General features: G+C 40.0%; 2 protein-coding genes and 1 pseudogene across 2 annotated transcripts; 1 reads left to right on the top strand and 2 right to left on the bottom strand.

Moving 5' to 3' along the window:
- Nucleotides 1–2,276: 2,276 nt before the first annotated feature.
- LOC140677493 (uncharacterized) lies at nucleotides 2,277–3,622 on the bottom strand. Its single transcript, XM_072912128.1, has 3 exons — nucleotides 3,508–3,622; nucleotides 3,051–3,283; nucleotides 2,277–2,798 (listed from the first exon to the last, which is right to left on the bottom strand). The coding sequence occupies exons 1-3, from the start codon at nucleotides 3,620–3,622 to the stop codon at nucleotides 2,277–2,279; spliced, it is 870 nt and encodes a 289-aa protein (XP_072768229.1).
- Nucleotides 3,619–5,149, bottom strand: LOC140677492 (uncharacterized; annotated as a pseudogene).
- A 14,549-nt stretch (nucleotides 5,150–19,698) lies between these two features.
- On the top strand, nucleotides 19,699–23,461 carry LOC133575605 (major histocompatibility complex class I-related gene protein-like; the record flags this gene model as incomplete). The annotated part of the gene is made up of 5 exons (XM_061928296.2): nucleotides 19,699–19,848; nucleotides 20,431–20,697; nucleotides 20,872–21,150; nucleotides 22,937–23,245; nucleotides 23,358–23,461. Coding segments are annotated over exons 1-5 (1,017 nt in total), but the record flags the coding sequence as incomplete, so codon positions are not given.
- Nucleotides 23,462–23,463: the final 2 nt, after the last annotated feature.

The raw sequence follows: 23,463 nt of genomic DNA, 5'->3' as shown, positions 1-23,463 counted from the left end.
TGGAACTTTATAAATGTTTTTTATTTGCATTAAGATCCTAAGAGAATTTCTTACAACAAAACTATGACTTACTGACTTGATAGATGAAGCCTGAGTAAAAAGTAAAGATGTCAAGGAGGCATATGGCTTTATTAGGGACATCAATTCAAATTGTATCCACAAAGGGACATAGTTGAATAATTCCTAGTCTGATGAGCACCATTGCCAGTATGCCAATGACCCCCATTGCTAGTATGCCAATGACCACCATTGCCAGTATGCCGATGCCCGAGCATTTGCTGCCCAATAACAATGTTTGAATATCGGAAGACCCAAACCACCACGGGTAGATCTGAATATAGGTTTTTTTAGGTAATCTATGTTTTTTATACCCCCAAACAAAATCCAAAATGTTTGTATCTGTTTTCTTAAAGTAATAATTTGATGTAAAAATTGGTAGATTTTGGAAGAGGCACGAAAATGTTGGTAGGGATCCCATCTTTATGGCATTTACTCATAGATAGTGGTAGGGTTCTCCAGTATTCTATGTTGGATTTCAGTTTGTCTCAGGAAGGTTTAATTTGAACAATGATTTAGGATTTTTAGATATTTTGAGTCCGAGATATATAATATAATACGCTACAATTTTCACTGGACAGTTCTGCAAGTCAATATTTCCACCATTAAAAATAACATCACTTTTGGCCCAATTTATGGTATAGCCAGAAATTTTACCAAAAGAGCTAATATATTGAAAAAGGTTAGGGATGTCCTGCTTGGGATTCATTAGAGTGACAATTAAATCATCTGCGTACAAGCTGGCGAGAGCTTCTGATGCACCAACTGGAATGGCTCTAATACTAGGGTGATTCCTTATTCCTATTGGCTAGGGTTCTAGTGCTATCTTAAATAGCACGGGAGACAGACAGTCTCCTTGACGTACTCCTCGGTGTTGACTAAATGGCCCTGATTTCATGTTATTTGTGATAACAGCGGATTTAGGAGAGTGATAAATCATTTTAATCCAATTTACAAAAGTTTCCCCAAAATCAAACCTCCTCATAACTTTAAATAAATATGGCCATTCAATAGAATCAAAGGCTTTCTGGGCGTCCAGTGACAGGACAGCTCCATTGGCATAGTCTCTCTTGTCAGAATACAAAATGTTTACCTAGCGTCACACATTAAAAAAAGAATGCCTACCAGGTGTAAAGCCAACTTGATCTGCATGAATAATTGTTTCTATGGGTTTGTTTAATCTAGTGGCTTGTACCTTTGTAAAAATGTTGTGGTCAAGGTTGAGCAGAGAGATAGGCCTATATTTAGATGGATTGCTCTTTCAATACAACACAGATGTTTGCCTCATAAAGAGACAGTGGAAATGTTTTATTTGTTCTGGAATCATTGATCATCCTAAGTAATAGAGCCACAAGGGACAACAACCCTTTCCACAGACTACACACACACACACACCAAAAACACAAATCTCAGAAGCCTACAACAATATATTTGAAGAAGACTTTCGGATTAAAAGTGAAGATGTGAGGTGAAAAAAGTACAAATGCAGCAATAAAAACAACCAACTCCACTCACGATGGCTCTAAAGTTTAGTTATGTGTTGCTAACTTCAGCCTTTTTCTTCTTTGTTGATGTTTTGCAGTAGTTAACATCCATGATGTAACAATGCTGTTAATCTACCAGAGTCCACATTTTGTTAACCATTGTATTCATTCATACTTTTAATTGGACAATAACATCAACAAAATGCAATCGAAAAAATGTGTGATTTTATAAGACACACACAAAAAAATTTTTTTAATAAGATGCCCTCTCTTTAAATAATGAGAAAATAAAATAAAATAGTAGCTACATATATAATATTCAATACATGCACACAACTTAAAAAGTAACAACAGGACAACATATAAGACTAGAAGATGAGAAGCACTCCATACAACATCAAATATACATTCATATTAAACATGCTGTGTTTTTAAAGTATCATTTAGCACAATCACTGTTTAAGTGTTTTTAAATCCCTGCAGCTTCCATGACTGTTACACACTTGTGTCTACTGACCTGATTCTTAAACCTGAACATCTTATCACACACAGTGCAACTAAACAGTTTCCAGTGTGTGTTCTCATGTGTGCGGTCATGGTTTGCTTTGTGGAGAAACTCTTCTTACAAACAGAGCAAGTAAAGGTTTTCTCACCTGTGTGTGTTCTCACGTGCAATGTAATTTCCTTCTTAGTGTTGAATCTTTTAGCACAAGCTGAGCAAGCAAAAGGTTTCTCTCAAGTGTGTGTTCTCATGTGTCTGATCATGCTTTGCTTTCTGGAGAAAGTCTTCTTACAAACAGGGCAAGTAAAAGGTTTCTCACCTGTGTGTGTTTTCATGTGCAATATAATTTCCTGTTTAGTGTTGAATCTTTTAGCACAAGTTGAGCAAGCAAAAGGTTTCTCTCCAGTGTGTGTTCTCATGTGTGTGGTCATGCGTTCCTTTCTGGAGAAACTCTTCTTACAAACAGAGCAAATAAAAGGTTTCTCACCTGTGTGTGTTCTCATGTGTGTGGTCATGTCATTCTTAGTGTTGAATCTTTTAGCACAAGCTGAGCAAGCAAAAGGTTTCTCTCCAGTGTGTGTTCTCATGTGTGTGGTCATGTCACCCTTTTTGGAAAAACTCTTCTTACAAACGGAGCAAGTAAAAGGTTTCTCTCCAGTGTGTAATCTCATATGTGTGGTAATGTTACGCTTTCTGGAGAAACTCTTCTTACAAACGGAACAAGTAAAGGGTTTCTCTCCAGTGTGTGTTCTCATGTGTGTGGTCATGGTTTGCTTTGTGGAGAAACTCTTTTTACAAACAGAGCAAGTAAAAGCTTTCTCACCTGTGTGTGTTCTCACGTGCAATATAATTTCCTTCTTAGTGTTGAATCTTTTAGCACAAGCTGAGCAAGCAAAAGGTTTCTCTCCAGTGTGTGTTCTCATGTGTGTGGTCATGCGTTCCTTTCTGGAGAAACTCTTATTACAAACAGAGCAAATAAAATGTTTCTCACCTGTGTGTGTTCTCATGTGTGTGGTCATGTCATTCTTAGTGTTGAATCTTTTAGCACAAGCTGAGCAAGCAAAAGGTTTCTCTCCAGTGTGTGTTCTCATGTGTGTGGTCATGTCACCCTTTTTGGAAAAACTCTTCTTACAAACGTAGCAAGTAAAAGGTTTCTCTCCAGTGTGTAATCTCATGTGTGTGGTAATGTTACGCTTTCTGGAGAAACTCTTCTTACAAACGGAGCAAGTAAATGGGTTTCTCTCCAGTGTGTGTTCTCATGTGTTTGGTCATGGTTTGCTTTGTGGAGAAACTCTTTTTACAAACAGAGCAAGTAAAAGCTTTCTCACCTGTGTGTGTTCTCACGTGCAATATAATTTCCTTCTTAGTGTTGAATCTTTTAGCACAAGCTGAGCAAGCAAAAGGTTTCTCTCCAGTGTGTGTTCTCATGTGTGTGGTCATGCGTTCCTTTCTGGAGAAGTTTCTCACCTGTGTGTGTTCTCATGTGCAATATTATTTCCTGTTTAGTGTTGAATCTTTTAGCACAAGTTGAGCAAGCAAAAGGTTTCTCTCCAGTGTGTGTTCTCATGTGTGTGGTCATGCGTTCTTTTCTGGAGAAACTCTTTTTACAAACTGAGCAAATAAAAGGTTTTTCACCTGTGTGTGTTCTGATGTGTGTGGTCATGTCACCCTTTTTGGAAAAACTCTTCTTACAAACGTAGCAAGTAAAAGGTTTCTCTCCAGTGTGTAATCTCATGTGTGTGGTAATGTTACGCTTTCTGGAGAAACTCTTCTTACAAACGGAGCAAGTAAATGGGTTTCTCTCCAGTGTGTGTTCTCATGTGTTTGGTCATGGTTTGCTTTGTGGAGAAACTCTTTTTACAAACAGAGCAAGTAAAAGCTTTCTCACCTGTGTGTGTTCTCACGTGCAATATAATTTCCTTCTTAGTGTTGAATCTTTTAGCACAAGCTGAGCAAGCAAAAGGTTTCTCTCCAGTGTGTGTTCTCATGTGTGTGGTCATGCGTTCCTTTCTGGAGAAGTTTCTCACCTGTGTGTGTTCTCATGTGCAATATTATTTCCTGTTTAGTGTTGAATCTTTTAGCACAAGTTGAGCAAGCAAAAGGTTTCTCTCCAGTGTGTGTTCTCATGTGTGTGGTCATGCGTTCCTTTCTGGAGAAACTCTTTTTACAAACTGAGCAAATAAAAGGTTTCTCACCTGTGTGTGTTCTGATGTGTGTGGTCATGTCACCCTTTTTGGAAAAACTCTTCTTACAAACGTAGCAAGTAAAAGGTTTCTCTCCAGTGTGTAATCTCATGTGTGTGGTAATGTTACGCTTTCTGGAGAAACTCTTCTTACAAACGGAGCAAGTAAATGGGTTTCTCTCCAGTGTGTGTTCTCATGTGTTTGGTCATGGTTTGCTTTGTGGAGAAACTCTTTTTACAAACAGAGCAAGTAAAAGCTTTCTCACCTGTGTGTGTTCTCACGTGCAATATAATTTCCTTCTTAGTGTTGAATCTTTTAGCACAAGCTGAGCAAGCAAAAGGTTTCTCTCCAGTGTGTGTTCTCATGTGTGTGGTCATGCGTTCCTTTCTGGAGAAGTTTCTCACCTGTGTGTGTTCTCATGTGCAATATTATTTCCTGTTTAGTGTTGAATCTTTTAGCACAAGCTGAGCAAGCATAAAGTTTCTCTCCAGTGTGTGTTCTCATGTGTGTGGTCATGTCACCCTTTTTGGAAAAACTCTTCTTACAAACGGAGCAAGTAAAAGGTTTCTCTCCAGTGTGAAATCTCATGTGTGTGGTAATGTTACGCTTTCTGGAGAAACTCTTCTTACAAACGGAGCAAGTAAAGGGTTTCTCTCCAGTGTGTGTTCTCATGTGTGTGGCATGTAATGTTTTGTGGAGAAACTCTTCTTACAAACAGAGCAGGTAAAAAGTTTCTCTCCAGTATGTATTTTCATGTGAACTGTAAAACGACTCTTCCGTCTAAATGATTTCCCACATTCAGAGCAGTCAAAGTGTTTGTTGTTAGTGTGATGTCTCGTATCACTTTTAGAGTCCTTTTTACACTCCAAAGGTTTTTGGATGTGGTCACTGTGATCAGAAGAGTCTGACATCATGAGGTCCATGTCTGACAGTGGAGCAAAGAGGCTGTCTGGTTCTGACTTTATATCTTCACAATGCTCTCCATCAGCTTCTGTGATGTGTTGACTTACAAGCTCCGCCCCTCTGTTCTCCTCACTTTGACTGTGATGAAGCTGTAAGGACTGAGCTTCATCTTCATCATGAAGCTGCTCCTCTTTAATGTGGGAGGGGGCCTGTAGCTCCTTCTGTCCCACACTGGTGTGCCACTCCTCTTCATGACTCTCCGCTGACAAAATGAAAATTGCAAAAGTCGTACCAATTTATTAGAATGGAGACATAATCAATCAATCAATCAATCAATTCCTTTATTGTCATTGTCATAATAACACTTAAGTCATACACGAACAACAAGATTTTGTTTGAGGTTTACTAACTACAGATCAGTTTCATTACTTCCACCATTCTCCAAAATCATGGAAAAACTATTCCATAGCCGATTAGATATATTTATCAACAAAAGTGGGACGCTCGTGGAGAACCAATATGGATTCCCAGCAAATATCTCAACATCTGGTCAACATATGTAATAACAAGTGTATGTAAGATATTGAAATTAATCAAAACAATGTATGTGTCTATATATATATATATATATATATATATATATATATATATATATATATATATATATATATATATATATATATACAAACCCCGTTTCCATATGAGTTGGGAAATTGTGTTAGATGTAAATATTAACGGAATACAATCATTTGCAAATCCTTTTCAACCCATATTCAATTGAATGCACTACAAAGACAAGATATTTGATGTTCAAACTCATAAACTTTTTTTTTTTTTTGCAAATAATAATTAACTTAGAATTTCATGGCTGCAACACGTGCCAAAGTAGTTAGGAAAGGGCATGTTCACCACTGTGTTGCATCACCTTTTCTTTTTTTTTTTTTTCTTTTTTTTTTTTTTTTAATGTCCTGTCCAGCTTCTCAGGCAAATCATATAGTTGATGTAGATGCCCATGTCGGCTGTTCAGATTTACTTTACAAAAGAGAAGTGTAGGATACTTCTCTTGTTGCCTTATTTGTATTTGACTTTATTAAATGTATTTATATTATCATTTAGTGCAGCCGGGCCGGAGCAGGAGGGGATAGAAAGAGAAAAAAAGAAGACAGAGGGGGAAATTGTGGGGACAAGAGGGGGATTAGACAGAGAGACAAAAACAACAACAGCAAACAACAACAACAACAACAATAGAGCAACATCAGCAAATATGACATGTACAAATATGATGGTAAAAGTAATAGCAAATAAGCAGTTAGCGAAAAATAAAAAATAATACAGAAATGACAATGAGCATTATTACACTACAAATGGATCAATACAAATACCAATAGAAATAGCGCTATTGATAATGAACAATACCAATAATTTACCTTTATTATCAACAATACAGTTGTTTAAATGCAACAATACATATACGTAATGATAACTTGAGATACGAAAGAATGCAGAAAAATGGAGGGGGAGAAAGAGAAGCAACTTACATTAACCTTGTAGATTGTTATAGTCAGAATAGGTTAAGCTTTGTCAGTGTGCCATGTGTTACACCCAGTTTACCCTAGGGCAACAACGTTAATATATGTTTGATGAAACGTGATTATGTGCATGAGTGTAAGTATGCATATGTACTTGTATATGTACAGAATGTGTATATGTGTTTGTACAATGAATGTATATGTACAGAATGTGTATATGTGTTTGTACAGTGAATGTATATGTACAGTATGTGTATGTTTGTATATTGAATGTGCGTGTGGATGTATGAACATTAGGTAGGTAAATATGTACTGTATTTGTGTATGTATGTGGGAGCGTAGGTACCTATGTACGTATGTGAGCATATGTGAATTTGCATGTACAATACATTCGACTCCCAGAGTGCGTGGGAGCCAGAGCACGGCCCCATCACCCCCGAGAGCCCAACCCACAAACAGGAGGCGTGGTGCCCAGGGAACCAGGGACCACCGCCCCCACGCAGCCAAGCCGGCCAGCGACAGGAACCCCAGAGCCCGACCCACCGTACCGCCCACAAGGGCCAGCAGCAGGCCGCAGACAGACGCACCCGGCAGAGGACAGGGCACGAGAAAAGCAGGGGACAGCCAGACCCCAAGCCAGCGAGAGACCACACCCCACACGGGCAGAAAGGCGAGACGCCCCGCCCGAGGGACCCAGAGACTCCCCGCAACCGGACGGGAAGACCGCCCCCGCCCCACCGGCAACCGGGCCCCCACGAGCCCACCCCCCACCCCCGGAGAGCGCGGCGAGGCCAGCCCCCGGCCACCCCACCCAAACCGGCCGCCGCAGGACCACCCAGGCACAGGGCCACGGGAACCACCCACCCCACCCGCAGGGACCCCAACGATGGAGATGGAACAACCAGCAACCGCCCCGCCGAGCCCCCCCCCTGAGGGAGGGGAAAAATTAAAAAATAATATTAATAAAATATATTTAAAAAATAAATAAATTAATTAATTAATTAATTAATTAATTAAAAAAAAAAAGAATTAAAAGAAGATCACAGACATGCTGACAAACAAGGTCACTACCCCAGCAACTGGCCGACTCGCAGCACCTCGGAATACCTTGCAGCACCAAGCTACCACAATAGACGCAGGGACTAGGCCCAACAGGCCCCAACCAAGACGGGCACCCGGAAGGGATGGACAGCGGGACCCAGGAGCTCCAGACACGCAGTTCGGATGCAGTAGCCTGAGGCGTCGACCCCCGTCTGACAGGCAGGCCCAGAGCGTACCCCCAGAAATATACATACATACATACATACACACATACACATACACATACACACATACACGTATACATACCCACACATACACATATATACATATACATACACATATGTACACATACACATATATAAACATACATACATACACACACATATACATACATATACACAGTTCGTCAGCCCCGACAGCCATCACGCGCGCGCGCTGCCACCAGTCACAACATCAGCCACACCCCTGCACCAGACCCAGCAGCCACGGGCGCCCACACCACAAACAAACGGCAGCAGAAACAGCAGCCGCAATAACCCCAGACAGCCAGCACCAGCCAATCAAATCAAAGCGATCAAAGAAAAACTGCGACCAGCAACCACACGCCACCAGGGCCACGGAGACCAGCCGGCGCCAGCCCGCCGGTCAGCCCGAACGCCAACACGCAAACAAGAGACACCAACAACCCCCCCAACCAAAAGGCCCCCCACCCCAACCCAAACCCGCACAAACACACCACCGCCCAAACAACCGGGACACAGCATCCAGACCAGACACGGGGGCTGCGCCGCCACCACACCAAGTCACCAACAGAGACCCCACAGCGCAAGGTCGGGCCACACGGGCACGGACCCCATCCAACAGGAAGTGAGACCCGCGCGACGCCACACACAAATAAATAATAAGATTTAAAAAAAAAAAAAAAAAAAAATGAAATAAAATAAAATAAAAAAATAAAATAAAAAATAAAATTTAAAAAATAAAATAAAATAAAAATGAGTAATAATAAAAATAAAAATAATAAATACATTAAAAATAAAAAATATATATATAACAATAATAAATGAATAAAAGCCTGGCAGGCCACCAGACCGCAGTCCCCGCCGGCCGACGAGGCAATGAGGGGTGCGCCGAACCCCAAACCCCCCATGCATGTGTACAAGGCCCCCAGAGTGTCTACTGTGTAGTTAAAATTAGGAGGTCAGCCGTTACAGCCGACCTCCAGTCCCTATTGATGTGTGTACTGTAGCGTGAGTGAGATATGTATGCTTGTGGGAACTAATAATGCGATTAAAATTGGGGGACATCAAGGTCATGGTGGGTCCCAACCAAACCAAGCCCCCCAAATCCTAAGTGTCTAATATGCAGCTAAGATTGAGGGATGGACGAGCAGGGGACAAGAAAGGAGGACTGGAGCCCCATTGGAGGCATCCTCAACCCCCCGCCATGCCTCCCCGCAGGACAATCCCCAAAGTCCTATATATGTGTGACTGTGTGCGCTATAAGTAGGAGGAGTAGAGGGCCCGGACATCCCCCCAGTCCACGCGGCCGACAACCAGGAACTACGGCCAGGAGGCCGCCACCCCCCGCCACAGCCCGTGACCCACACCAGACCACTTTAACGTGACGCCACGTTAAAGTGGAGCTTCAGTCGTTCAACAGTCCGGGGTTTCCGCTGTCGTATTTTACGCTTCATAATGCGCCACACATTTTCAATGGGAGACAGGTCTGGACTGTAGGCGGGCCAGGAAAGGACCCGCACTCTTTTTTTACGAAGCCACGCTGTTGTAACACGTGCTGAATGAGGCTTGGCATTGTCTTGCTGAAATAAGCAGGGGCGTCCATGAAAAAGACGGCGCTTAGATGGCAGCATATGTTGTTCCAAAACCTGTCTGTACCTTTCAGCATTAATGGTGCCTTCACAGATGTGTAAGTTACCCATGCTTTGGGCACTAATGCACCCCCATACCATCACAGATGCTGGCTTTTGAACTTTGCGTCGATAACAGTCTGGATGGTTCGCTTCCCCTTTGGTCCGGATGACACGATGTCGAATATTTCCAAAAACAATTTGAAATGTGGACTCGTCAGACCACAGAACACTTTTCCACTTTGCATGAGTCCATCTTAGATTATCTCGGGCCCAGAGAAGCCGGCGGCATTTCTGGATGTTGTTGATAAATGGCTTTCGCTTTGCATAGTAAAGATTTAACTTGCACTTACAGATGTAGCGACCAACTGTATTTAGTGACAGTGGTTTTCTGAAGTGTTCCTGAGCCCATGTGGTGATATCCTTTAGAGATTGATGTCGGTTTTTGATACAGTGCCGTCTGAGGGATCTAAGGTCACGGTCATTCAGTGTTGGTTTCCGGCCATGCCGCTTACGTGGAGTGATTTCTCCAGATTCTCTGAACCTTTTGATGATATTATGGACTGTAAATTTCTTGCAATTGCACTTTGAGAAACGTTGTTTTTAAACTGTTTGACTATTTGCTCACACAGTTGTGGACAAAGGGGTGTACCTCACCCCATCCTTTCTTGTGAAAGACTGAGCATTTTTTGGGAAGCTGTTTTTATACCCAATCATCGCACCCACCTGTTCCCAATTAGCCTGCACATCTGTGGGATGTTCCAAATAAGCATTCCTCAACTTTATCAGTATTTATTGCCACCTTTCCCAACTTCTTTGTCACGTGTTGCTGGCATCAAATTCAAAAGTTAATGATTGTTTGCAAAAAAAAATGTTTATCAGTTTGAACATCAATTATGTTGTCTTTGTAGCATATTCAACTGAATATGGGTTGAAAAGGATTTGCAAATCATTGTATTCCGTTTATATTTACATCTAACACAATTTCCCAACTCATATGGAAACGGGGTTTGTAGATAGATAGATAGATAGAGAGAGAGAGAGAGAGAGAGAGAGAGAGAGAGAGAGAGATCGTAATAACTTGAAGTAAATAATGAAGATTGAAAACCAATTACAAAAAACTAAGTGTGTGTGTGTGTGTGTGTGTGTGTGTGTGTGTGTGTGTGTGTGTGTGTGTGTGTGTGTGTGTGTGTGTGTGTGTGTGTGTGTGCCCTAGAAGACACTCTCCCTCCTGAGTGATCCACACTTCCTCCTCTTCCTCTTTAATGTGGGGGGGCTGTGGATCCTCCTCTTCCTCTTTAATGTGAGGGGGCTGCTGGACGTCTGTTGGGTAAATAAGTAAATAAGATAAAGAGAGAATAGAAATAGTTTTGGATTGACACTGTTAACATAATGACATTTATTAACACAATTAATGTTTTGTGTGTTGTGTTAAAAGTGTGTAGCAAAACAACCAATAAAAATGCGGGAAATACTTCCTTTTGTCCCAGCCACTAAAATTAATTCAAAAGTGAGTACAAAAACAGACTTGGCAATTTGATGGGGGGCAATTTGAAAAGTTTTTACAAGTACGAGGCAGCATTGATTGAGGCATTCTTAACTTTACACTCACTGATGTAAAGTGTGTAAATATTTTATTCTGTATACGGTCTATCACACCTAAACTTTATCTCTAAACTTAACCATAATCTTTTAATTACATAGTCATTCCCATAACTTCAATATCATGGAAATAAAAAATGTAAATCCAAAATCACTTTTAAATTGTATGTTTTTGTCATCATGCAAAATACTTTTTGTGGTCATTTTGTTGGCTGGGCCAAAAGGAACTTTTACCAAAAACATGTTTTACTATGTGCTGTTTTATGGAGTATCTCCATCAACAATTTATTTTTAGGAATTGGAGACCATCTACGACACGCTGAAGGAAAGTCAGTCACCTTTATGTTCTTTTAATAAATCAAGTGTTGACTACTTTGGCTACTGAAAATAAATGTTTACGTTCACTTATTGATGCATGTAAGTCAGAATCAAGAAGTAAAATAACAACCTAAATTAGATTTGATTACAGTATAAAATGTATTTGGTGACTGTGTGAGTTTGGCGATTTGGCGATCTAGTCTGAGACGTCATTTCCTGTTTGTAGCGTTTCTGCGTAATATGGGCTCTTGTGTAAACAGCATTGTGTGCGTTTCTGACTAAAATGTAAGTATACGTCGAATATAGCACGGTTATTAATGCTAAAATGCCTATAATGTGTTAGATGTAGCCTTAAACGAGTGTTTGTTTGCAACAATGTTTCTGCTTGACGACATAATTCGCCAGCTCAACTTTCGCCCTGTTAATACTTCTTCTTACACAGTAGTGACCCTATTCTACCACTAGATGGCGACACAGACCACGTTTAAAGCACTGTCTAAATCAACAGTGCTTATTCCCCATTCATCTCTAATGGACTGCTTTAATAGTCCATGTACATTTGTTTGTATATTAGTTTTATAACACATTGTAGAGTATATTATATTATACATAATATTATATATATCCTGTTGTTTTATTGCATATTATATTGCCTAAATGTATCCTAATCATTATTTGTATGTGTTCCCTTTAGACCACACATCACACACACCTATACTACAATTGTTCAACTTCATCATTAAAGAGTGCCTGAAAGCCTCTCTGTGCCCTACTCTCTGACCAGAGTCCTTGTCCTAAGAAGATATCAGACCAGCATTCCGCATCCAGAGTAACCTACTCTATCACAGGGAATATACAAAGTCTTTTGCTTTTATTTTCCTGCAGTATTGTTGTCTTTTAAATGCTACTTTCTGTATATGTTGTGTTCTATCTGTGTGAGTTAAACAAATATTTCAACTGAAACCATCTCAGCCTTTCTTGTAGCAGTGAATGTGTACCGTGATGAAACTGTACACTTTCCTATGCAAACTTCTCATAACTCCTTCAATCAATCAATCACACATTGTTACAAACTGAGAGGAACATCAACCTCAAACTGTCTCGTTTTCATGAAGAATCTAAATCAAAGCATTGCATCATCCCCACAAGACAAACAATCTTCCTATTGAAGAAAAGTGTTAATAATGAAATATAAAGTTAGTAAAGATGTGAGAGTAAGAAGTAAACAAACATTGAATCAATTATAATGAAAAATGAGGTAAAAGGCAACGTGAATGTTAAACTAAGCTCCTGCCTCTCGCCTACACGTCAATTTATCGTGCAGGAGCCAAAAGTCACCAGCAGATGGCAGTACTGTATTGTAATGTCCTACATATAGTACCATTGAAATGTTGCTGGTCATACAAATAAAACACACAATCCTCTGTTTTTGTCAAAATACCTCTAGTAGTGATACAAATGTGCTCCGACAAAATCAATCAATCAGTGTTTATTTATATAGCCCTAAATCACAAGTGTCTCAAAGGGCTGCACAAGCCACAACGACATCCTCGGTACAGAGCCCACATAAGGGCAAGGAAAAACTCACCCCAGTGGGACGTCGATGTGAATGACTATGAGAAACCTTGGAGAGGACCGCATATGTGGGTAACCACCCCCCTCTAGGGGAGACCAAATGCAATGGCTGTCGAGTCGGTCTGACATAATATTGTGAGAGTACAGTCCATAGTGGATCCAACATAATAGTCAGAGTCCAGTCCATAGTGGGGTCAGCAGGAAACCATCCCGAGCGGAGACGGGTCTGCAGCGCAGAGATGTTCCCAACCGATACACAGGCGAGCGGTCCACCCCGGGTCCCGACTCTGGACAGCCAGCACTTCATCCATGGCCACCGGACCTGTGTGTCTCCCTCTCCACAAGGGATAGGGGGAGCAGAGGAGAAAGGAAAATAAATGGCAGATCAACTGCTCGAAAAAGGGGGTCTATTTAAAGGCTAGAGTATACAAATGAGTTTTAAGATGGAACTTAAATGCTTCTACTGAGGTAGCATCTCTAACTGTTACCGGGAGGGCATTCCATAGTACTGGAGCCCGAATAGAAAACGCTCTATAGTCCGCAGACTTTTTTTGGGCTCTGGGAATCACTAACAAGCCAGAGTTCTTTGAACGCAGATTTCTTGCCGGGACATATGGCACAATACAATCAGCAAGATAGGATGGAGCTAGACCGTGTAGTATTTTATACGTAAGTAGTAAAACCTTAAAGTCACACCTAAAGTGCACAGGAAGCCAGTGCAGGTGAGCCAGTATAGGCGTAATATGATCAAACTTTCTTGTTCTTGTCAAAAGTCTAGCAGCCGCATTTTGTACCAACTGTAATCTTTTAATACTAGACATAGGGAGACCCGTAAATAATCCGTTACAGTAATCGAGACGAGACGTAACGAACGCATGAATAATGATCTCAGCGTCGCTAGTGGACAAAATGGAACAAATTTTAGCGATATTACGGAGATGAAAGAAGGCCGTTTTAGTAACACTCTTAATTTGTGACTCAAAGGAGAGAGTTGGGTGGAAGATAATACCCAGATTCTTTGCCGAGTCGCTTTGTGTAATTGTTTGGTTGTCAAATGTTAAGGTGGTATTATTAAATAAATGTCGGTGTCTAGCAGGACCGATAATCAGCATTTCCGTTTTCTTGGCGTTGAGTTGCAAGAAGTTAGCGGACATCCATTGTTTAATTTCATTAAGACACGCCTCCAGCTGACTACAATCCGGCGTGTTGGTCAGCTTTAGGGGCATGTAGAGTTGGGTGTCATCAGCATAACAATGAAAGCTAGCACCGTATTTGCGTATGATGTCCCCTAGCGGCAGCATGTAGATACTAAAGAGTGCAGGGCCAAGAACCGAACCCTGAGGAACTCCGCATGTTACCTTAACATAGTCCGAGGTCACATTGTTATGGGAGACGCACTGCATCCTGTCAGTAAGATAAGAGTTAAACCACGACAAGGCTAAGTCTGACATACAAATACGTGTTTTGATACGCTCTAATAAAATATTATGATCGACGGTATCGAAAGCAGCGCTAAGATCAAGAAGCAGCAACATAGATGACGCATCAGAATCCATCGTTTGCAATAGATCATTAGTCATTTTTGTGAGGGCTGTCTCCGTAGAGTGATTTGCCCTGAACCCGGATTGAAAAGGTTCACAGAGATTGTTAGACACTAAGTGTTCATTTAGCTGCTGTGCAACAAATTTTTCGAGGATTTTCGAAATAAACGGAAGGTGGGACACCGGTCGGTAGTTTACCATGAGGTCAGGATCGAGGTTAGGTCTTTTGAGCAGAGGATGAATAACCGCTTTCTTGAATGCGAGGGGAACAGTGCCGGAGGAAAGTGATAGGTTTATAATATTTAGCACTGATGGACCTAATAATACAAAAAGCTCCTTGATAAGTTTCCCAGGAAGTGGGTCAAGTAAACATGTTGTTTGTTTTATCCCACTTACACGCCGTAATAGTTCCTCTAATGTTATTTCATCAAAAAGAGAGAGACTATTTTGTATTGCAGTATCCGTCGTATATACAGTCGTATCTCTGTTAATAGAACCCAGTTGTAGCTGGGATGCGTTATCTTTAATCTCCTTTCTAATGAGTTCAATTTTCTTATTAAAGAAATTCATAGTCATCTGCCGAGTGGGTGGAGCTATTGGGAGGAGTCCCTTGTTGGGTTAGCGATGCTACTGTACTAAACAAAAATTTAGGGTCGTTTTTGTTGAGGCGGATGAGATTTGAGTAATATTTAGCTTTAGCTAAGGTAAGCATGCGTTTATACGATATTAAACTATCACTCCATGCTTGATGGAAAACCTCAAGCTTGGTCGCGCGCCATTTGCGTTCCAACTTTCTACATGATAATTTATGGGCTCTGGTTTCTTCTGTAAAACATGGGGTGCGCCTTTTAGGGGCCCTTTTTTGTTTTAGCGGTGCTATACTATCAATGGTTTCGCGCAGGGCATTGTCAAAGTTGTTAGTTAGGTTATCAATAGAGCCGACATAATTTGGGAATGGTGCCATTACCGAAGGCAGTAGGTCAGCAAGAGTCATCGGTGTGGCAGCATTAATGTTGCGGCTGCTATAGCAGTTATTATTATTATTAGTTTGTTGACAATGAGTCAGAACTTCGAATTTTATAAGGTAATGATCGGACATTACTTTTGTATACGGGAGTACCATAACTTTGGAGGTGGTGACACTCCTGACCAGCACTAGATCTATCGTATTACCGTTGCGATGCGTAGGTTCATTTATTATTTGTGTAAGACCACAGCTATCAATTATAGTCTGGAGCGCCACGCACTGAGGGTCCGATGGGGTATTCATATGGATATTAAAGTCCCCCATTATGATTATATTGTCTGCGTGCGTCACTAGATCAGCAACGAACTCTGAGAATTCATTGATAAAGTCCGAGTAGGGCCCTGGGGGGCGGTAGATAACAGCCACATCGAGAGGCAGCGCTGCGACAGACCTCATAGTAAGCACCTCAAACGATTTGTATTTATTTTTTAGGTTAGGGGACGGGCAATATGCGCATTCGTATAGTTAGGAGGAGATGCCTCATTTAGCGCAAAAAAATCGTCTGGTTTGAGCCAGGTTTCGCTAAGACCAATGACGTTAAGATTGTTGTCTCTAATGACCTCATTAACTAATAACGTTTTGGGAGACAATGATCTTATGTTTAAAAAGTCCATATTATAAGTATTGGGCTGTTTTGACGAGTTTTTGTTTAAATTATCCGTGGTAGCAATATTAATAATGTTGCGTTTATTATACGTAGTGCACTTTAAGTAGTTTCGACCATATCTAGGAATTGATACGATAATAAAAGTGGGTCTTAAGACGAGACTTAAAACACTCCACTGTGGGAGCAGTTTGAACATGGAGGGGCAGAGTGTTCTAGAGCTTAGGGCCGACCACAGAGAAGGCCCTGTCTCCCCTGGATTTAAAGGCACGCTGGAAAAAGGTTGACATAGCGTGTAAAGTAGTCCATGACCACAAGTACACACCTGTTGCCCTGAGATGTAGCAGGTAGCTCATTCATAGCGGCAGATCCTATCATGTTGAAATGTACCATCTTTATCTTTCATGATGGTCACTGCGGTTAAGCGGCTTGGATCAAGCGTCCAGTCAATGTTTGGCTTTACCGTGTCTAATTTCACATTTCACTTTCCTTTTCTTGGATGCTTTGCCACCAGAAGATTCAGCCTCATGCTTTTCCCCTCCTCCCACTTTTAGCACTTTGGCCACAGCGAGTCAATCACATGAATTGTTTCAGCTTTAGTTTTTACTTCCTGATCCAACCCTGGCTTGGAATTTAACCCTGGCTTGGAATCTGACCCATGCGAGGCAGAACTGCCAAATGTGATTAACTATCATTAACAGAAATAAAACTATAAAATGGGTGAAGTCAGCACAAAGCGTCAGATGGACAGAACAACTGTGCCAAGAGCCAAGGTCAAAGATTTTCTTCTGCTTGGAGACGGCACATGTCTAACATTAACATACACACCTTGATGAGTTACCCACTAGATTTCTAAAGTCTGTGCTGAGCAGTTTGTCACCACAATTCCTTCATCTAGTTAACGTCTCACTTCAGACTGGAACATTTCCAAAGGCCTTAAAGGGGCTGTTTGCAACATTTACACAGATGTCTAGAGGGCGCTAACTTTCCAATTGATTTCCCACAGCATATCCCTCCTTTCTTTCGGCTTCTAGGCCGTAATGATGTAACTACATACGTACGTAACACATGCATTAGCTTTAAGTGTTGTTAGCTAATAATAGTGATTTGGATAGTTAGCGTTAGCTGTCATTGAATGTAAATCTTATCTTAACAATAACATGATTGCAAATTGTTTGTTGCCTCTCTTGGACTGCTTTTGTACGTGTGCACGCCTTCTCTGCAGGTACGTGTTGACCAGACAGGGTGAGTGACCGCCGTAAACACCAATCATTTTATACTGGTAACATTTTTTATTGAATTCAATTCAAATGTTATACACTGATATTAATAGTTGAGTAGCTCTAGACTAGATTAATCTACATTTGATGTCAAAAGAGGAATAACACAAAGCTGTGGAAGATCACCTTTACTATTTATAATGGTGGCAGAAATGTTAGCTATTTTCATGAAGAACTCTTTTATAGAAGGCATTCAAGTGATGGGAAATGAGATATTGATAAGTCAACTTGCTGATGAAGCCACACTTTTTTTTGAAAATCATCATCAAATCCCTTTGGCCCTACAAGCTATTGATTTGTTTTCTAAAGCTTCTGGACTGGACTTCAACATGGACAAGTGTGAAATCCTCACCATACACCATTGTCCTGCTAAACATTTCTGCAAGGATTCAGGTAAATAAACAGTAGCCTATTGGGACTCAAGACCATGGTATGACCTCTAGGTCACGTGATTGCAAGCCAGCTATAGGACATTTTGTGCTCAAACTCTACACTCACTCTCACTTGTTTTAGTTCTACGCTCCAGCTGCTTGACCATCGTGTCAATTAAGCCACGAAGAAGAACAAATGGTATGACGTCATATGCAACGTGCGAGCTACATTTTTCATACACAAAAGTCGCTTTCTTAAAGTGAAACACAATCTCCTACATTAAAATATTAATTACATATTGGAAAATGGTAAGAAGTAAAAACAGCCTTAAATTTAAATATTTATTGGAGAAATTTAAGTTGTTTTTAATAAGCCCAATTTTAATTTATTATATTTACTTATATATGTTTTATTTTAATCTCATTTGTATTGTGTCTTATTTTTCAATGTCTGGTTGGTATGAGCATTGTATTTAATTTGATTTATTTTATATTCCTATGTAATTGTTTAACTTGCTATAAAATATTGAATATTGAAAGTGCCTTGATATGTGTGTGCATTGTATATGTATGTTCAATTCTTCAATTATTACACACATACAAACAGTTACAAATAAAATAGTTTTTTGTCCTTTTAAAAGAGTGTTTTAAACGCTTAGACCAGGGGTGTCCAAACTTTTTCCACTCAGGGCCACAGACTGAAAAATCAAAGCATGCGGGGGCCATTTTTATATTTTTCCTTTTTTTAAAACCAATACAATATATAGTTGTTTTTTTTTTTTAACCTTTATGGCTTTCCTCAAGTTTGGTCCCGGGTACCCGGAAGGGTCTCAGTCATAAAAAATGTTAGAAATAAGTCATAAATTATTTTTTCATTTAACGCTTGAATCTCGATATCAACTTCAGGTCTGTCTGTCGTTATAACGTTTTTTTTAAATGTTGTTTTTATGTTTATGCCCTTTATGTCAAAACCCTTATTTATATGGCAAACACACAAACTATGCAACATTTCCCCCCAAAATATTTCAACGTGGAATATTTGATGTGAAGTAATTGGAACCTTAAATAGGTCAATAATTCATAACAATAACAAAATAAAAAGAATAAGTGTTTAAAATAAGCCAAATTTCTATTTTTTTTCTTTAATTTTAAAGCTTAAGTCTGTAGATCTGTTGATTATAAGATGTTATAATTTTTTCATTTTTTGTTTGTTTGTTTGTTTGATGCCCTTTTTGTGAAAGAAAACTATGTTTCGCACAAAATATGCAATTTTTTCCCCCAAAAAATATTTCAAAGTGGAATTGTTCCAGTGAAGTAATTGGAGCCTTCAATAGGTCAATAACAGTCCACATGGCAGCTTTGTGTTATTAGTGTCAACATTGCCACTTTTTCTTGTTACATTTCACCTGTTTACTCTTTTATTACACTTTTTCATGTTTGACATTTTTATTGTAGTATTTTCAGAATGTGCCGGGGGCCGTAAACAAATTAGCTGGGGGCCACAAATCGCCCTCGGGCCGCCCTTTGGACATGCCTGGCTTAGACGCTACAATATGACTTATGTGATCATCTTGTTGTTGTGTATTGTTCCGATAAAGTGTGTGTGTGTATTATAATAAAGCTGCTTCAAAAAACATGACGTCACCCTCGCTAGAATCACTTTTATTCTTGTAATGATGATATGACTTTTATTTTGTTAATATTCATGTGTTAGCTGCGTTGCTGTCAAATATTTGTCTCCTCCTCCAGAAAGTTCTTTCAAGTCACGTGATTTTATAGAAGCTCGTTTCCGCCTTGGCGTCCATTTCATGTTTACTCGTCAAGCAAGTTGTCGTCGCCTTGCTTTTCTCTGAGGATTAAAACTAGAAACTTTTCTTATTGACTTCGGCACTTGTGACATTTAATGATGAACTTGCTTTTCTTCTTTCTCCTAGTTGTACAAACACACAGCGTGACGCCTGGTAAGTCCACTTTCTTTACAACTTTATACACCTCATTCCTACATGCTCATTTCATAAAAGAAAGGAAAGAGAAAAAGAAAAAAGTTCTCAAACTGATAACACGAAAGATTAACTCTTAAGTCTAAAAAGTGACTTTACATGTTTCTTAAATGCTTTTTTACTGGGAATAGTCCTAATATTTAAATGAAGAGTATTCTAATATTGTTGTTGTATTCCATTGTAAACATTCCATAAGGCGCTGCTATATTTCCATGCTTTGGCAGTGACATCACTAGTTTGAACTTCCCCTCACCTAGAAAAACTACTTTTACTTCTCTGCTAGCAATAATGTCATATATTTATTTGACACTTACGGTTGTAGAAGGAAATAAGTCAAGTTATTCATGTGTGTGGTCTTAAAGTGAGGTATAAATATGAAGTCAAAGACAAACGCTGTTATTGTCTCTTAGAACAGGAAGTGATTGTTTACTGTGAGAAGCAGCAGTGTTTGAAGTTGAAATGAAGACAGCATCATTTCAAATAGGAATTGTTCAACATGAAACTAAAGAATCAAATGTTGTTTTTCTGCCTTTTGTCTTTCAGTGATTCATTCACTCAAGTATTTCCGCACTGCATCCTCTCAAGTTCCAAACTTCCCAGAGTTTGTGGAGGTTGGTTATGTTGATGGAGTTGAGATTAGTTACTATGACAGCAACATCAGGAAAGCAGAATCCAAACAGGACTGGATGAACAAAATCACAGCAGAGGATCCAAACTACTGGCAGAGACAAACAGAGAGGAATGTTGTTTATGAACATGTCTACAAAGACAACATTGAAATAGCCATGAAGCGTTTCAACCAAACTGGAGGTTTGTTTATGTTGAACTTTCTACTATTCTAATATATTTGATATGTTTATACTGTATTAAAAACACACATTACTGCACTGATATACCTTGTCTCTGTCCATCCCATAATAACCTACAACAAAGACATGTTGTGTGTTAGTTTCACTCTGCTTTACAACACTTTGTGTCTCTCAGGTGTTCACATTGTCCAGGTGATGTCAGGATGTGAATGGAATGATGAGACTGATGAGGTTAAAGGTTGGAGGCAGTTCAGTTATGATGGAGAAGATTTCATATCGTTGGACATGAAGACATGGACATTTACTGCAGCAAAACAACAAGCTTTCCCCTCCAAACTCAAGTGGGACCAAGACATACTTGATCTAGACTACAATAAGTATTATTACACTGAGCATTGTCCTTCTTACTTGAAGAAGTATGTGGAGTATGGGAAGAAGGTCCTAATGAGAACAGGTAGAAGCACACCTTGTACTTTCACCTTTTAACATGTTAGCACTCCCCCTATAGGAACATTACTGACATTACACTCTGTCTCTTTATACTCTTTTCTCTTCACCTCCTTTTCTCTCCATCTTTACCTCCATTCTCTCCTTTTCTCTCCATCTTTACCTCAAATTTCTCCTTTTTTCTGCATCTTTTCCTTCTTTTCTCTCATCTTTCCCTTCATTTTTTCTTTTTCTCTCCATCTTTATCTCCATTCTCTCCTTTTATCACAATCTTTATCTTTTATTCTCACCTTTTCTTCCCATCTTTACCTTCATTTACTCCATCGTTACTTCATTCTCGCCTTTTCTCTTTCTTTACCTTCATTCTCTCCTTTTCTCTCCATCTTTACCTCCAATCTCTCCTTTTCTCTCCATCTTGACCTCCATTGTCTCCTTTTCTCTCCATTTTTACCTCCATTCTCTCCTTTTCTCTCCATCTTGACCTCCATTGTCTCCTTTTCTCTCCATTTTTACCTCCATTCTCTCCTTTTCTCTCCATCTTGACCTTCATTCTCTCCTTTTCTCTCCATCTTTACCTCAATTTTCTCCTTTTTTCTGCATCTTTTCCTTCTTTTCTCTCATCTTTCCCTTCATTTTTTCCTTTTCTCTCCATCTTTACCTCAATTCTCTCCTTTTATCACCATATTTACATTTTAATCTCACATTTTCTCTTCATCTTTACCTCCATTCTCTCCATTTCTCTTTATATTCATTCTCTCCTCCTCTCTCCATCTTTACCTCCTTTCTCTCTATCTTTACCTCATTCTCTCCTTTTCTCTCCATCTTTATCTTCATTCTCTCCTTTTCCCTCCATCTTTACCTCCATTGTCTCCTTTTCTCTCCATTTTTACCTCCATTCTCTCCTTTTCTCTCCATCTTTATCTCCATTCTCTCCTTTTCTCACAATCTTTATCTTTTATTCTCACCTTTTCTTTCCATCTTTACCTTCATTTACTCCATCGTTACTTCATTCTCGCCTTTTCTCTTTCTTTATCTACATTTTCTCCTTTTTTCTCCATCTTTACCTCCATTTTGTCCATTTATCGCCATCTTTATCTTCATTGTCTCCATTTCTCTCCAACTTGACCTTTAATTATCTCCTTTTCTCTCCATCTTTACCTTCATTCTCTCCATCTTTACCTCAAATGTTTTCCTTTTTTCTGCATCTTTCCCTTCATTTTCTCCTTTTCTCTCCATCTTTACCTCCATTCTCTCCTTTTATCACCATCTTTACATTTTAATCTCACATTTTCTCTCCATCTTTACCTCCATTCTCTCCATTTCTCTTTATCTTCATTCTCTCCTTCTCTCTCCATCTTTACCTCCTTTCTCTCTATCTTTACCTCCATTCTCTCTTTTTCTCTCCATCTTTATCTTCATTCTCTCCTTTTCGCTCCATCTTTACCTCAGTTTTCTCCTTTTTTCTGCATCTTTGCCTTTTCTCTCATCTTTCCTTTCATTTTCTCCTTTTCTCTCAATCTTTACCTCCATTCTCTCCTTTTATCACCATATTTACCTTTTATTCTCACCTTTTCTCTCCATCTTTACCTTCATTCTCTCCTTTTCTCTCTCTCTTTAACTACATTTTCTCCTTTTTTTTCTATCTTTACCTCCATTTCGTCCATTTATCTCTATCTTTACCTTAATTGTCTCCTTTTCTCTCCATCTTTACCTCTATTCTCTCTCTTTCACTCCATCTTTACTTCCATCTTCTCTCCACGTCATCCTCCATTCACACGTCACTTCCTGTGCAGAGCTTCCAGAGGTGTTCCTCCTCCAGAAGACGCCATCCTCTCCGGTCACCTGCATGGCGACAGGTTTCTACCCCGACCTAGCCGACTTGTTTTGGAGGAAAGACGGCGAGCAGATCTTCGAGGACGTGGAGCACGGAGAGCTGCTCCCCAACCACGACGGAACCTTCCAGATGTCGGTGGACCTGAAAGTGGAGGTGACGGCCGAGGTGGAGGGCAAGTACGAATGTGTGTTCCAGCTGTCTGGCGTCAAGGAGGACCTGGTCACCAAGCTGGAGAGAAGAAGCATCCTGAGCAACGCAAGCCATGAAGGTGAGAAAGACACATCTAGGACATGTTGAATAGTGTCAATGTAACCACCTGATGTTCCTTCATGTGACTTATGAAGCAGCTGTCAAACAAATAAACCATACCATACCAACAGGCAACGTGAGCGTCACTGCCACGCTGGCGGTCCTCGCTGTGGTGGTCCTCCTGGCGCCCGGCATCATCATCATCATCTTCATCATCAAGCGTCGCCGAAGCAGACA

The sequence above is a fragment of the Nerophis lumbriciformis genome, linkage group LG33, assembly GCF_033978685.3.
Source record: "Nerophis lumbriciformis linkage group LG33, RoL_Nlum_v2.1, whole genome shotgun sequence".
NCBI classification, from domain to species: Eukaryota; Metazoa; Chordata; class Actinopteri; order Syngnathiformes; family Syngnathidae; genus Nerophis; species Nerophis lumbriciformis.
Note: the sequence above shows the minus strand (reverse complement) of the source record. Positions and strands in the feature narration are given on the sequence as shown.

Excerpts from the sequence above, each read along its gene's own strand:
- LOC140677493 (XM_072912128.1), bottom strand. The coding sequence starts at position 3,622 with ATGACCACACACATGAGAACACACACTGGAGAGAAACCTTTTGCTTGC. Across the intron at positions 3,284-3,507 it reads CATGAGAACACACACAGGTG|GAAACCCATTTACTTGCTCC; the intron begins AGAAACTTCTCC and ends ACACACTGGAGA. Across the intron at positions 2,799-3,050 it reads AGAATGACATGACCACACAC|ATGAGAACACACACTGGAGA; the intron begins ATGAGAACACAC and ends ATGACCACACAC.